General features: G+C 38.2%; 1 protein-coding gene across 1 annotated transcript; it reads right to left on the bottom strand.

Moving 5' to 3' along the window:
• Positions 1-347: 347 nt before the first annotated feature.
• Positions 348-15,904, bottom strand: LOC141542550 (protein FAM50A). Its single transcript, XM_074267026.1, has 2 exons — positions 15,813-15,904; positions 348-2,255 (listed from the first exon to the last, which is right to left on the bottom strand). Exon 2 carries the CDS (start codon positions 1,778-1,780, stop codon positions 716-718), a length of 1,065 nt encoding a protein of 354 aa, XP_074123127.1. The 5' UTR covers positions 1,781-2,255; positions 15,813-15,904; the 3' UTR covers positions 348-715.
• Between the last annotated feature and the right edge of the window lie 276 nt (positions 15,905-16,180).

Below are 16,180 nucleotides of genomic sequence, written 5' to 3'. Positions count from 1 at the left end.
CCATGAGAGGCAGATATTGGATTGAACCTGTGATCTCATTTCAAAATAAAGAATTTATTATGAATGTAGTGACTAAGATTAAGTTCCACTTGACAGAAATCAATTTTCCTTGCCTCCTGCTGTGTGTAACTCTAGTTCACCTAGGCTGTTGTGCTAGGGGTTGAGTTTAGGAACCTCTGCCCCAAGCAGCATTCTTCCATTGTCTCAGGGCATTATTTGTAGGACCAGTCTGCTTTTATGTTTTCTATTCAGAATTTGGATAGACTTTTTTTGGTTTTCTCCAGTCCTAAATTAGGAGAGAGGTTTATAGTATGTACACACACACACACACATACACACGAGATATCTTTTTTTCCCCTTCACACAAATATTTATTTTGAAAGAAACATGTAAATAATAGTAGAATTTGAGAGTAGAAATCCAGGGACCATTTCTGCTGCAAGCCTCCCCCAATCTGTGCTAGTCCCGGGATCTGCTTACTAGTTGGCCTTGTGAACCTAGGGGACTCAGATACACCTAGAAAATAAGGGGCAAGAAGGATCTCATGGTAGAGTAAGGAAGAAGTTAGGAGGAGGGAAGAGGAGGAAAGGAAGGCTATCTAGGGGCAGCTGCTAACTTTGCCAGATCTAATACATTTGGAAAAGTGGGTAGGTGGTTGAATAGGAGGAGGGAGGGGTGGAGTAACAAAGGTAACATGCAGTTTTTTAAAAGGTACTCATCGGATGGTGTACTTGTCCCACTTTTTCTCTGGGTCATAGGGCTCCCAGCGACTGGCTGGGAAAATGTGCTTGTTCTTCTCATACCAACTCCTGAGCACCACCTTTCCTGCATGCGACTCATCCTTCTCCACTGTGGCGTCACTGAGCAGCCGAACATCATCATGGACGTCAAAGTTAAAGAGCGGGCCGCTCTTCCCCCGGGCCTTGGTGATGATGAAGTCATAGAAGCTGTGATGGTGAGGTATAATCAGATCCTCCTTGATGTACATGAGCTGCTCCACGCCCGCTGACCTCAGCTCACTGAAGTCTTTGCGCAGGATCTCCATGGCCTTCTGCAGGAACTGCTGCATCGTATTGCCCTTCTTCATCTTCACAGTTCTCCGGTGCCCGGAGCCGTCCCAGTAACTGAAGGTAATCTCAATTTCTTCGCTCTTGATTTTCTCCTGCTTGGCCTCCCACTCCTGCCGCAGTTCCTCCCGGAGCCTGTTTTCCTCTTCCTCTCTATCAAGGTCAGGAAGAAAGCTCGTGTCCACATCTGGATTCTTCCCTAATTTCCTCTTCTTCGAAGGGATTCCTTCTCCATTTAGACTGTTAACTCTCTGAAAGGAGGAACCTTGTCTGCTCTTGCTCACGTCACTGTTGCCTTCCTGTTCTAGATCATTCTCATCCATATCTTCGTCTTCTTCACCAAAGGTGAAGGATAAGCTAGAGATCTTCCTCTTCTCTTCCTTCTTCCGTTCCTTTTCTCGAAGTTTCTCTAGCTTTAACTGAAGTTCTTTGGACTGTTCCTTTTTAGCCAGCTGCTTTTCCCGCTCCTTCACTAGGGCTTCCTGCTTAGCTTTCATGTCATTCAGGCTCACAAGCCCCACGGTGCTGGACTTGAGCTCGGCCTCTACCGTGTCATAATGAGCCGAGAATTTCTTGTCGATGTTGGATTTCATGATGTTCTCCTCGGTGATCCGCTGCTTCATCTGCTCCATTTGCTCCCGCTGCTTCTCCCGCTTCTTCATCAGATGCATAGCCCGGCCCGCCTCACTGACCGCTCCCTTGTACTGAGCCATGGCAGCGGTGGGCGGCGGCCCTCGGACCCAGGCCGCGGAGGGAGAAGGCTGATGTCCACTCACAGCCGCTGACCGACTTAAATGAAGTCGGAGCGCTACTGCGTCAGCATCACGTTGCGCTACGTCAGCGGCGGAGGCGGGAGGGGAGACCTGTCCCCTTCTAGGACCTCTCTTCTTCTCCTTCAGGAAAGTCTTCCTTCTCGTGGCTGACCAATCCCGCTCAGTCTTCCCTTACAAGAACTTTCTTTCCCACGCCGGGATCATCTACTTGAAAAGAGACTCGCTAAGATTCCAAGCTGGAGAATTGTGAAATTGGTAATAAATTAAGGAAATGTCTCTATCAATGTAGGTTCTTCTCCACGACTTACAGTATTGGAGCTGCTCAGATTAATTAAATGATTTGTCCAGGGTCACACAGCCATCATTTACCAGTGAGTGTTGGATTTAGGTATCGCTGCTTCCATGACAACGCTCTCTAAAACAAAACAAAACAAAGCTTTTAGTTGTATCCATTTCCCAAAGAGAGTAGCAAAGGTGTGGAAAGGGGATTCTCAAATGCTAAGAAAATCATAAACTTTTTAGAAACATTGATGTAACTGTTGATGCTCGGTATTTGATCTTTGTCCAGTGATGAACCACAGGAGGAACTTTATCCCCCTCCCACCGCCCCGCCCAAACTGACATTCACACTATAAATGAAAACAGAAGACAAAAGGAAGTGGCCTCTAAATGGAAGAATCACTTAACACTTCATCTACTTTCTGTAACATCTGGGGTAGAAGGGGAGGAGGGGGCAGTCAGGTTTGACAGCTGAATGGAAGAACCGGAGAGAGGAGTGAGGTAATTCCTGGTCATGTGGAAAGACCATTTCTATCATATATAAAAAACAAAAAAACAAAACAAACAAACAAAAAAAAAACCCACCACCAACAACAACAACAAAAAAAAAGCAAGATGAGGTTGAGGGAAATTTCCCGTGGACTCTGATCTATCCTTACTTCTACAAGTGATAAATAATTTGGGAAGGATGGGAAAAATAAGCACACAAGACTTAGCCCAGTCACAGAACTACTTACCAGCCTGAAAACAACAAACAAGAAGCAGAGGGAGGCTAGGAGGTACAGAATTTACAAACTGAAACACAAAAATCTGGAGAACCAGCTCTGACTTTCAGGAGCTGAACATTCGAAAACTATGTATCATGCTTTTTTCTCCTTCACTCCTAGAAAGTGGAAAAAATGCTGTGGCGCTACTACAACTGAGATGAGGCCTTCCTAGAACTCACTGGTTTGTAGAATACTTAAGTGTTGGGGGCAAAGGAAGTAGTGTTGGTCTAGGAGAAATTGTGGTTGTACAGCCTTGTGTAGATGTTATATTATATATTGCTTTAATCTAGAAACATCTCACACAGTACCTGTGATGTTCTGTTTCTCTAAATTGTAATTCTTCTCTTGGGGGCAGGATTCCTTGGGGTGCTTCTGGAGGCAGCCTTGGCTTCAGTTCAGTCCAATAATCCCAAATTACAGTCAGGAGTTAAAGTCCTTTACTGTCTCTTTCCAAATCTTCTCCAGACCCTTTATTTTCTCCTTCAAGTCTTGTCTCCTTCACTTGGGGCTCTGCTAGCTTTCTGGATGCCTTCCTCTCTCTTTAGTTCCTGAGAGCTCTTGTCCGAGTGTCTCCAGCCAGCACAAAAGTTGAAGTTGGAATGAAATCTCACTCTGCCTCCAAAAGTGTGGGATTGTGGATTTCCCAGAAGTCAATTCTAGTTGTGAATCTCCCAGAAGTCCAAGAGCAGGCTTTTCCTTTAGACTTGTGAATCTCCTCGAGCTTCCCTGAAGTTTTTGCAGGAAGTCCTCTCCTAGACTCAATCCTGGCTCTGAATCCTGGCTTTTTATATCCTCCCAGAGAATGGGCTTGTGGAGCGCCTTAAAAGTAAGCTCTCTTAGATTTACATGAACTGATGCTGAGTGAAATGAGCAGGATCTTTATATACTTCAACAACAATACTGTATGAGGATGTATTCTGATGGATGAGGCCCTCTTCAACAATGACATGAACCAAATCAGTTCCAGTAGAACAGTAATGAACTGAAACCCAGCGAAAGAACTCTAGGAAATGATTATGAACCACTACATAGAATTCCCAATCCCTCTAATTTTGTTCGCCTGAATTTTTTATTTCCTTTACAGGCTAATTGTACACTATTTCAAAGGCCGATTCTTTTTGTACAGAAAACTGTTTGGTCATGTATACATATATTGTATTTAATTTATACTCTAACATATTTAACATGTATTGGTTGACCTGCCATCTGGGGGGGGAGGGGAAAAATTGGAACAAAAGGTTTGGCAATTGTCAATGTTGTAAAATTACCCATGCATATATCTGGTAAATAAAAACTATTATTTAAAAAAAAATATGCTCTCTTAAAGGTGTGAATCTAATGTGTGGACCAATGAGTGAACTCCTTTAAAGGTGTGAACTAAGTGCATAAATACCTTGTAAGAATCCTAACAAGTACCCATACAAATCTGTTTGTCTGGGTGGTCTATTCTGTTGTGTCCAGGTCATATAACTAAAGTTCAGTGAAATATTCAGGACAAATTCATATTCATGGAGGAGCAGAGGAAACTTCTGGCAAGTGGAGCTCAAGAGTTTATTCTGGTGCAAATGCACAACATCTCATCTCTTAGACTAAAAATATAAGTATTGTGACCTACGCTGGGGGATAAAATGTCCCCCTCTTTCTGACAGAGCTTGATTGATCTGTAATGCTTATTTTAGAGTGAGCTAAAGTACATAATGTGCAAGATGAGCATGGAACTTCTCAGTTCCTGGTCTTTGGGGTAAATAGAGTCAAATTAACAGAAATACCAGGTGATGGTTTAAAAAAGAAAAAAAAAGATGCCTCACAGGTTCTTCTGGGAGAGGTAATTAAGGATAAACATTTTTGAGCAGATGTTCAAGGGCAACTTGAAATCCATGATCATAGATTTAGAACTGGAAGAGACCTCAACATCATCTAGTCTAACCCCCTCATTTTATAATTAATGAAACTGAATTAGATATGTGGCCAGTAATTACAATATCCTCCCAAATGAAACTGATTGCTCTATTATATTCTATTATATTAGAAAGGAAACAATTGGTCTCTGCCAAGAAGGCCATTTCAGTATCATCTGCCTGTGAATAGCCAGATCATAAGCTTATTAGAACAAAGGTTGAAATTAGCATCAAATTATGGAAAAGGATAAAGATGAAAAAAGACATGAAAAAAAAAATCCACAGCCTCATCTGATTTTTAAAAGTTGTGGTGCTCTGACTTTTCAAAAAGTAAAATTATTAACCCTAATACAATTTTAGAAAGAAGTTTAATCAATCTTGCAAAACAATTACCCAGACAAGGAAGCCCAAAAAACACAGAAACCATCTCAGTCAACAAACACTTATTCTCCTTGCCAAGTAGGGACATCTGGCAGCCAAAGACAACACCATTTAAGAATGTATATTTACAAACTATTATTGAGCATGGAAGATCATGAGCAATGTAATCTCACAGATGTATAAAAAACAGGGCAAGGGGTAGGGAAAAGAATCTGCCAAAAGTATATAAGACCAAATTCAGTCATAACATGAACTTTTAAAGATAAAACTACAAGTAAAACAACAAATGGTAAAATAGAATAATTTTTCCTGAAGTGATCAATTTACATAATTAAAGTAGGCCCACCATGTGAAAAAGAGAAAATAGCACTCAAGACAAAGACTTGAAAATAGATAATACGAAAATATGAACATAAGGCATATGAACATCAGAAATCTGAGCTGGAAGCAACATTAACTTTAAAGATATTTAGGGACTGATGGTCAAGATACCTCAAAAAAAAAAGGGGGAGATTATAATAGAATGGGAAAAGTTACAAAAATGTGATAGAGTCATGATGTAAGGATATGAAAGAAGGTACCAACAAGACTTGCTGGACCTAGGATTGCTATGAACCTTCAATTTATAAAGAAAAAAAAGCAATATTTGTGAAGTGCAGTAAAGCAAAATAAAATAAAATGAGGTATGCCTATATACAAATGTATATGTATATAAAATATATATGACAAATTATGTTTGTATATAGTTGTTTGTATATTGTTTCATATTAGCCTGTGAACTCCTTGAGAGAAAGTTCTAATTTTTTTTTTTTTTACTTTCTTTGTATCTCCAGTACCTGGCAAATAAAGATCTGTTGAGTTAGCTTAAAAAAATTAAGGAAAAGTGTTTCCTACATATAGTGAAATTCTCCCAATCCTTCTGTTGTATATGCTGTTATGCTCATTCCATTAAGCCCCAGAAAATCATAGTGCTATCTCAAAGAAATTAAATCCCATTCAAAAGGTTTTAGTCTAGTTATCCACATGAGAAACACAAAGTGGATGAAGAAAGTATGTTGCCATTGTCCATGATATAATATATATATAATTAGCTGGATAGTCTGTTGACTTAGTCCATCAGAACACACATCTGGGTCTATGGACAGCCAAATATGGCCCATAATTAAACTTAAGGAAAAAAGAAGTGAATTAAATTTAGGAATCTGAATAAAGCTTTTTATTGATCCCAAACTGCTTCCTGCCAATAGACTCTAGTTTTTGAATTCTCTGAGTGATTCTATATGGCTATGAACCATGGAAAAACCATGATCTCCGAAGAAACAAATTGGAAGTGGCCCAAGGACAATAAAAAGGTACATTTTGGGTAGAAGTAGTCAGCAGCATGCTAATAATAATGATTTCTGCATGGGAAATGATGTAAAAGACATTAATGATATGAATGAACAAAAAAGATGTGCTTTAGTCACGGAGCAATCCAGAAGGGTAACAGATGGATAAACTTACTGGTCCGGTGTTGTACTGGCATCCTTTAAATATTAAAAAGACCCAGAAGGCTGTTAGCATGTTCTACAAATATTCCATAGAAGATTTAATGAAAAACACTGACAACCTTCTCATTTTATGAGAAAGTACAGAGAAATTGAGATCAGCCACAAGTGAAAGAAGTAAAGCTAAAGAAATTACAGAACCTTTCAGTGAATACATTGAATTCATGTAGTACAATATATAGTACGTGGCTTCACTGGCAGAAATTCTGGTTATATTCCCCCAAATCTTTAGAAATTGATGGTTTCATGACTGGACTATGAATAACAACAACATTTATATAACACTTTTTTAAAATTTGCAAGATTTGTAAGATTTTTGCATTTGTTTTATGGTTTGGTCCTTACCATTAGAAAAATACTTTTCTGGCATCCTGAAAAGTAGCCTTGGCATAAGGCCTAAAAAAGGGCAATTAGGTGGCACAGTGGATAAAGTACAGGGCTTGGTTCAAATGCAACCTCAAATACTAGTTGTGTGACCCTGAGCAAGTCACTTAACCCTATTTGCCTCATTTTTCTCATCTGTAAAATAAATTGGAGAAGAAATTGGAGACCACTTCAGGATTTTTGCCAAAAAGTCCCAAATGGGATCACAGAGTTAGACTTTACTGATATGATTGAAAAATAACAAGAGCCTAAAAAATTAGGCAACAAAAAGTTCCATAAAAATGGAAAACATGAAGTGTGGCTATAAAATGGAGTGATTTATTTTAAAATAAATTTTAAAAAATACCAATTTCAATGAGTGCTTTTACCTTGGGGTGCTGTCCATATATGTTAAGGAAGCCATTTTTGCTTACAATGTTTCTGGAAATCAAAGTTGCTTGTAAGTGTCTGTAGCAAATCCTTATGAGCATCCCTAGTAGGGGCTAAGCTTTACTTTTAAGGGTGGATTGATTCTGAAAGTAGAAAAAAAAGCAATTTAAGATCAATCCTGTGAATGAAGGAGGTGATCAACCAGAATAATTTAGGAAGCTGGCATACCATTATACACAATACTCCATTTCTTGGCTCTGGGCATTTTGATGATCAGGTTGTGGTGGGGGTGAGGAGTGGGGATCCCTTATCCACAGTGGTTGCTTTCCTCATTGTTGGCTATGTTGTTGAAGGTAGAAGCAGTGCCAGGGATCTGAGGGGCATTGCTAGTCCAGGGACTATTGGGCTTGTCAAAACCTAAGGGAAGGAAGTGATTCAGGGGCTAATAGTAGTACCTGTCACAAGACACTTCTTGCCTCTTTCTCAGGATAATTTATTGCTTCAGCTTATCTAGTGGGAAGAAAAAACTCTAAACCAAAAGCTCTAGAAACCCTAACTCAAAAAACCAGGAGTATCTCATGAAAGACCCAAGGGGACGGATAGCGTACTTAAGGCATGGGAGATTGCTTGCACAAATGCTTGGAGGTAAGCAATAGAATGATGAATTCTAGGAGGTCATTTACTTTGGTTGGTATGGAATTAAACCTATCCTGCTATCACCACTGGATATCTTCCCATCAATTAAGTTGTGATATTTGAAGATAATGGATTATTATTGTCCTATAAAAAAAAGATGAACAAGTTGATTTTAAAAAGGCTTGGAAAGATTTACATAAACTGATGCTGAGTGAAACAAACAACCAGGAATATATTTTGCACAGTAACAGCAAGAATGTGTATTCATCAACTATGAAAGATTTGTTTGTGGTTCAGTGATCCAAAGCAATCCCAATAAATTTTGGGTAGAAAACATCATCCAGAAAGAGAATTATGGAGATTGAATATAAATCAACACAAACTATATTCGCTTTTTTTCTGTTTTTTTGTTTTGTTTTGTTTTCTCTTGTGGTTTTTCTCTTTATTCTGATTGATCTGATTTCTCCCAACAAGATTCATAAAGAAATGTCTATTTAAAAAGTTAATATACACATATAACCAGAAAAAATACAACAATTAAGAATACTAAAATAAAACAAAGCAAGCAAACAAAAAAACACTGGGCATCTTGCTATCTTACTCCCTTCCTAGAGCACCACCTTCTGAACCAGACTTTTAGATTAACTTCTCTCTGGGGGAGTTAATGCAGTCACTTCAGGCATCTGGATATCTGTCCTGCCCTTGGATCCCACCTCTTGGTTTGGGAACAGTAATTCAGTCAGTGTTATCATTGTTTCTCTATAGAATCTAACAACAGACAGTCCTCTGGTTCCACTATCCATTTTTGTGAGAGCAAACTCTTCTTCCATGTGCTCTGTCCCCAATTAAAATATGTGATAAACTCCTTGAGGACTGGAACTGTCCATCTTTTGTCTCTGGATTCCCATTGCATAGTTCAATGTGTGACAAATAGAAGGCACTTGATAAAAAAAACAAAAAAAACAAAAAACAAAAAACTTTTTACTCAGTCATTAATTCAGTCATGAAGGAGAATAATATGAAATAAGGTTGGATATATAGGGGTCAAACAGTAGAGAGCCTGCAATATCAAGATGAGTTTACATTTTAATCTATAGATGATATGGAATTTTGAGAACAAGAGAATGATGCAGTCAGATCTATTTATTAGGGTTATTATATGAGTATGTGGAAAATGGATTCAGCTAGATGATTCAGTGGATAGAGTACCAGGCTTGGAGTCAAAAAAACTTAAGTTTAAATGTGACCTCAGATATTATCAGGTGGGTGACCCTGAGCAAGTCACCTAACCCTATTTGCCTCAGTTTCCTCATCTGTAAAATGATCTGGAGAAAGAATTGACAAACTACTATACTATCTTTGCCAAGAAAAGCCCAAATGGAGTCATACGACTGAACAATAACAACAATTATGTGTCAGGCACTGTTCTAAGCAAATGCACTCATTAATTCCCCATTTATGTCCATTAAAATTAATTATGCTAGATTTGGCCCATTGCTCCTGTCTGTGGTCATTTTGGGGGATGTTGATGGCTGTTTTTGTAATTAATTCCTTCCAGTTTCTTGTTTTCTGTAAGTTTAATAAGCATGTCATAGAAGCCTTTGGCTAAATCAATAAAAAACGTTTCTTATCCTAAGAGAATGGGACAGAACAGGTGGCTTGTGATAGGTCAGAAGCATGGAAATATTGACCTCAGGAAATCCTGGGAATCCAAAGAAATGAATTCGGGCAATAAGTATCGATTCTATGGCAGGAGCTGTGGCTGATGGTGAAGATCAGAGACAATAATAAAAGAATCTGCATTCAAGGGGTTGGAGATGAAATACTGAGTTGGAGGCAAGAGTGAAGAGAATGGCAAGCAGGTGTGTGGAGCTGGGGTTGGCAATGCAGACCAGATGGTAGGGAAGTAGGGAAACCACAAAGGTAAGATCTGCCTACTTTGTGCTATTTGTTTCAGGAGCAGACTTGGTTAGAGCTTGATATCCCAGAAGACATTTGAAAAACTGTCTTTTTTAAGTAATTGAGCTCACCTTTCCGGCACACATTGTCAGGATAGATCTTTTTTATTTTTTGATTGAGATTCAGCCATAACTAATTACTCTGCCAAAGAAAAATGTGTCCTTATATTATCATTCTCAGGCTAAACCACTTAACTATATAGAAGGAAAACCAAAGTTAAAATGGAGAAGTAATATCTCCATTTGTTATTCACTCTCTCTTCTAAAACTGAGGCAGAGGAAGCCTCATTTCTTCCCAGGATTGATTCTGATTCTTGCAGAGGACACAGGAAAGGAGGGAGGGAGAGAACAGAGCTGGAATGAAAGAGACTTCATGGAACAGCAATATTTGCTACCTTGCTTTGTGTTTTCATATCCTGAGAACCTTTGACAATCAAACATTTTGAAATGAAGCTGGAAATCAGTTTAGTGAAAATCATATTATCTGAATAGGCCACAGACATGATTCTAAAGCTTTCATATCAGATTTGCTCTCTGAGATGTAAACAAATTTCCTGCTCCCTTCTGTGAGAGAAAAGTTGATCCCAGAAAATCAGGGCCCACAGAACAATAAGACCAACAGGACTTCCCAGTCTTCCTTGAGCTAACAATATATTGCCTTTCTTCTTAGAGGTTTAAATAATTTCTTAAAAGTCAACATGGGCAAGTCACTTAACCCCAACTGCCTCAGCAAAAAAAAAAAAAAAAAAGTCAACATGAGATGGGAGGGTTGCAAATGCCTTGTAATCCCTGATACCAGGGAGGTTCTGAGGCCATACTAAATCTGGCTCAGAGATGGTGAACCTGTAGGATGGGGAACTATCCTGTTGCCTAAGGAGAGGCAAAATAGCCCAGATAAGAAATGGAACAGGTCAAATCTTCTGCCCCACTCAGTAGGGAGATCAAGTTGTGAATGACCATAGCACTTCCAGCCTTGATAAGATAGAGAGCTTGTTACTGTTCAGTGGCTGCATTTGGAGTTTTCCTGGCAAAAAATAATAGAATGGTTTGCCATTTTCTTCTCCTGCTCATTTTATAGTGAAGAAACCAGAGCAAACAGGATTAAAATGGCTCACCCAGGGTCACACAGTTAGTCAGTATCTAAGGTATCAAAGGTCCTGACTCCAGGCCCAGAATTCTATTCTTTGTACCATCTAGCTGTCCTGAGGTAGGGAAACAGACTCAAAAGAAAAAAATTCAAAATGCAGTTATGAGTGGCCACAAGGAACATAAAGTTTAAAAAATATACACAAACTTCTAATTCCTTTAGACAAAATAAGCTGAACTTAAACAAGGATCATTTAAGATACTCTGAATTAGTTCAAGTCATTGAACTGGGTATTAAAAAATTTTAAAAATGAATCTCCTTTTTGACAAGTGATCTCTAAGTTATGTCTCACTATGAATCCAGGAGACTTGTGATAGGGATAAGAAACCTTCACTTGGAGCAATATCCCTTTTAAAAAATGTGATTCTCATAGAGCACCAGCTCTGAAGTCAGAAGGACCTGAGTTCAAATCTGTTCTCAGATACTAATACTTCTCAGCTGTGTGACCCTGGGCAAGTCACTTAACCCCAAATGCCTTAGCAAAAAAAAAAAAAAAAAAAGATTCTAACATTATGTTCTTCTCTAGCCAAAGTCCTAACCCTGTAGCATTCAGTGACTTTAGTAAACCTCAGAATGTAGGAAAAGTGACCTAAAATGCAGAATGCATATAAAGCACCATCTTGTCTCTAGGAATCCTTCCTACAAAGTAGCCTGCTTGAGTATAGAGTGCTAGATAAGCATCAGAAAGACTTGGGTTCAAACTACATCTAAGATACACAGAGATGGATGATATAGAAATAAATATAAAATCAGAGCACTTGACAGCATTGCTACTTTCTACATATTCAGTCTTGACCCACTGACTTCTTTGGGTCACGGTTTCCTCATCTGGAAATAAAGAGATTGTATTAGAAGAAAAGGCAAAAGAATGAGAGGAAAGACAATTAAGTAATTACATATCTACTTTATGGAATATTACCTCGTTTGATCCTCCTAACAACCCTATGAAATAGGTACTGTTATTATCCACATTTGACAGTTGAAGAAAATAAAATAATAAGCGTCTAAGACCAGGTTCTTCTGCAGAAATTAAGGCAGGGCCAGAGTTAGGAAGTTCTAAGACCAGGTTCTTCTTACCCTGGACCTAATACTTTATCCACTGTACCATCTAACAGGACTAGAAGGCCTTTGAGGCTCCTTTCAACTCAAAATCAATGAAATTTACAACTTATATGATCTTAAGCAAGTTACAGCCGCTCTAGCTCAATTTCCCTATCTTAATATCTTATCTTGTAGGGGGAAAAAAGCAAGATAATATTTGTAAAATATTTAGCATAAATATAACAGAATAAAGCATAAACATTTAACATAAGCAGGTATATAAGTGTATTATGCTTACAAAACATATTAGTTTTAGGCCCAGTCTTGTGCAAGGTATAAAAAAATTATTTTTAAGATTCTTTTATTCCTTTGTCTTTCTTATCTTTGTTGGCCATCCCTTCTCTACTCTTCCTTTATTCTCATACTATCTAGTCCCTGCCTAAGTCTAGCTCATACCAGATCTGACCTTGATGACCAATTTATCATGCTCAATATCTTTTCCTTTTCCATTCTGTCAAATAGCTTCCGGCCTTTCTCTCCATTTCCCCATACTCCTTCAGGATTCTGCTGACCATTTTCCAAAAAAGATTTGAGAAATTACTCCATGGGCACACTCCTTAAACTTTCAAAATCTCCAGTTTCATTATCAGCAAGATGGAGATAATGAGCACCGCCTTTTGAAAACCCTGTAATATAAATGTGAATTTGCATAGTTCTTATCACCAGTAGACTGGTGATGAATCTCTCTGTATTTAACTAGGATAGTCTTTGTGAAGCAGACTCAAGTTTGTTGTCAGAGTAGTTCTTGAGGATTTTCCGATATGGTGGAATCTTCTGAATTTATATTATTCTGGTAAAGCCTTTGAGAATCCAGAGCCATCTGCATTCTACAACAAGGCATTGGAGAACTTACAGTAACAAGTATTGCAAGAATGGATGCGTTGTAATCTGTATTGCTGGAGGGTATCCAAATTGCTGACATTGAAGATCCATATGTATTAAAGCACTGTATAAAATATTATTTCATTTTATCTTCACAACAATCCTAGAGATTAGGTGCTATTTCACAGATGAGGAAATTGAGGGAGAGAGAAGTTACATGATTTTCCCAGGATAGCACAGGTAGTGTCTGAGGTTATAGTTGAACTCAGGTCTTTCTGACTCCAAGCCCAATATGCTATTCACTGTACCATCTAGCTGTACAAATGTACCTGAATATTTGAATAATATCATATCAATAATTTAATTGTTTCTACTTGATGAACATAATGAGCAATGGGAAATAAATCCTTTGCTTTCTTGTTTTTTCTCCTTTTGTTTTCTTTCTTCCAAAAACTGTTGGAATCCCTCTCTTGTCTTATGAACTCAAATGCCAACAACTTCATGAAATGGGATACTTTGGAAAGTACACTAGAGTCAAACTAAAATAGAAACAGATCCCTGAGAGCTGCATGTTGACCTAGAAAATTAACTATAAATTGGTATTATTTAGTGTCATAGTACACAGAAGATTCAAACCCAGCTTCAGATACTTAGGAGCTATGGGTGAGTCACTTAATCTTATTTGCCTCAGTTTCCTCATTTGTAAAATGAGAAGGTAAAGGAAATGGCAAACCAGTATCTCTGCCAAGAAAATCTCAAATGGGGTCACAAAGTTGGACAAACAACTGATCATCCATCCATATTATACTGTATTTTTATTTATCAAACTTTTGCAATTATATTATAATATTTAGGCTGCGGTCAAGAGTTTTCCAGGATGTGGACCTCAATTCTGATACCTCTCAAGTCAAGGGATCTCACTCTAATTTTTATTGAGTAATCTGAGTGATAGCTCAGGGCCTCAGTTACCTCATCTGTAAAATGCAAGGATTAGACTAGATAGCCTCTAAGGTCCTTGTTAGGTTCAGATCCTATGATCGTTCCCTGATTTCCTCCATCTGACTCTCTCCTTTATTCCGCCTTTCCTTTGCCCTTGTCATATCTCAGATGGATGACCATATGCACAATCTTTACCATTCCATGCCCATTAGATTGTAAGCTCAGACCGAATTTCTCTTTATATTTTTAGTGCCTAGTATAATCATGTAGCACACAGTAGCTGTATTTGTAAATATTTATTCAACTAAAATTTTTTATTAAATCTTTCTATTTATAAAACACATGCATGTATAAAAACAATATCTACCCCTCAGGGAGCTCCTAGTCCTGGGGCATGGCAGGGGATCAGGAAGGAAAGGGGGGGGGGAAGAAAAAAGTCCAGAGCACCATGATCAACTATGATCAAATAACTACAATCAAACAAGATGATTACAGCTCAATGATGGATAATTTTAAAGGGACGGCACCAGGATTGAGGAGACAGGCTCTTTGCAGAAAGTGGGACTTTAACTGAGACTCAAAAAATCCAAGAAGCTAAGAAGTGGGAATGAAGAGGAAGAGGAGAACATTCAAAGGATAGAAAACAGTCAGTTAACATGCTTAGAATTGGGAGACAGAAAGAACATCATCTTTGTTCAAGAAACAGCAAAGAAGCCAGTGTTTCTAGATCCACAGGGTATGTGGAGCAGTATAAGGTATAAGAAAACTGAAAAGAAAGAAAAGGATCAGATTAAGAAGGGCTTGAAAGACAAATTTAGAATTTTATATTTGATCCTGGAAGTAGGGAGCCATTGGAGTTTATTAAATAGAGGAGAGGAGGCAGTGATATGATCAGATTGGCATTTTAAGAAGCTCATTTTAACAGCTGAACGAATGATGGAAGTGGAGTGAGAAGAGATCTGAAATGGACAGAGTAAACCAGCAAGCTATTTAAAAACATGTTTTTATTTTGCAAAAATTCTGAACCTTGGAAATAAAACAAGCATTTTCACAATGTAGCTGAATGGGGAAAAAAAAAAAAAAGAGAGAGAGATATAATTGCCCATGAAATTGCAAATCTATTATGTACAATTTGTTATTCATTTTAAATATATAATAAAATTATCATGTAACTTTCTCTTCTCCTTCACCCCAGCCCCACAGGTTGCGGCCATTACACACAAATATATCTACATATCTATATTCAAACCTCTCTCTATATATACATATTGATATCTATATATCTATGTCTAAACATATATATAATGTATAAATCTATAGCTATCCACACACACAAAAATCACTCAAACTTCTATTCATAAGCTCTTTCTCTGATTGTAGATGGCTTCAGAAGTCTTTTGTAATTAATTTGGGTATTTATAATCGTCAAAATGACTTAGTTGCTCAAGGTTGTTATTCAGGTACAAAGGGCCAGTGTCTCTTGAGCAATGACAGTGCCAGAGGAGAGAAGGGGACATGTGTGAGAGAGAATTTATAAAGGTAAAAATGATGGGATTTGACCACTGATTAAATATGGGGGGGTGAGAGTAGAAAACTGAGAATGATACTTAGGTTGTGAGACTGGGTGACTATGAGCATCATATTACCTTCAACAGTGACAGCCAACTTAAGATGGGAACATTTTGTGGGGGAAAGAAAATGTTTTCCCAAAATGTTGGGAAAACAACATGTAATTTTGTTTTACCTCTGGTACCTTTTCTTCTCTTCTTTGAGAGGATGATGGTGATTCAAAGAGACTGAGAGGCAGTTTCTGATCTCTCTCCTCTTCCCTCTGCCTCCAATTTATCTCATTTCTAGTCCACAAGCAACACCTGTGTCAGCAAAGGCTGCCCAGCAACTCTTTCAGATGTTATGATCCACAGCTGTGGAGGCTCTCGAAGAATTGACCTGCCCCTTCACCTAGGCGTGGTCCTTGACAGGACGTGTTGAATTTAAGATGTTTATGAGACATCCAGTGTGAAATGTCTAAAATGAATCATAAAATTAGAATTGAGGAGAGAGGTTAGGACTGGACGAATAGATCAGGAAGTCATCTTAAGTGAAGCTATGAGA

The sequence above is a fragment of the Sminthopsis crassicaudata genome, chromosome 5, assembly GCF_048593235.1.
Source record: "Sminthopsis crassicaudata isolate SCR6 chromosome 5, ASM4859323v1, whole genome shotgun sequence".
NCBI lineage: Eukaryota > Metazoa > Chordata > Mammalia > Dasyuromorphia > Dasyuridae > Sminthopsis > Sminthopsis crassicaudata.
This window is presented reverse-complemented; position numbering and strand designations above follow the sequence as displayed.

Bases quoted from the DNA above. Each gene is read 5' to 3' on its own strand.
- LOC141542550 (XM_074267026.1), bottom strand. From the start codon at position 1,780: ATGGCTCAGTACAAGGGAGCGGTCAGTGAGGCGGGCCGGGCTATGCAT.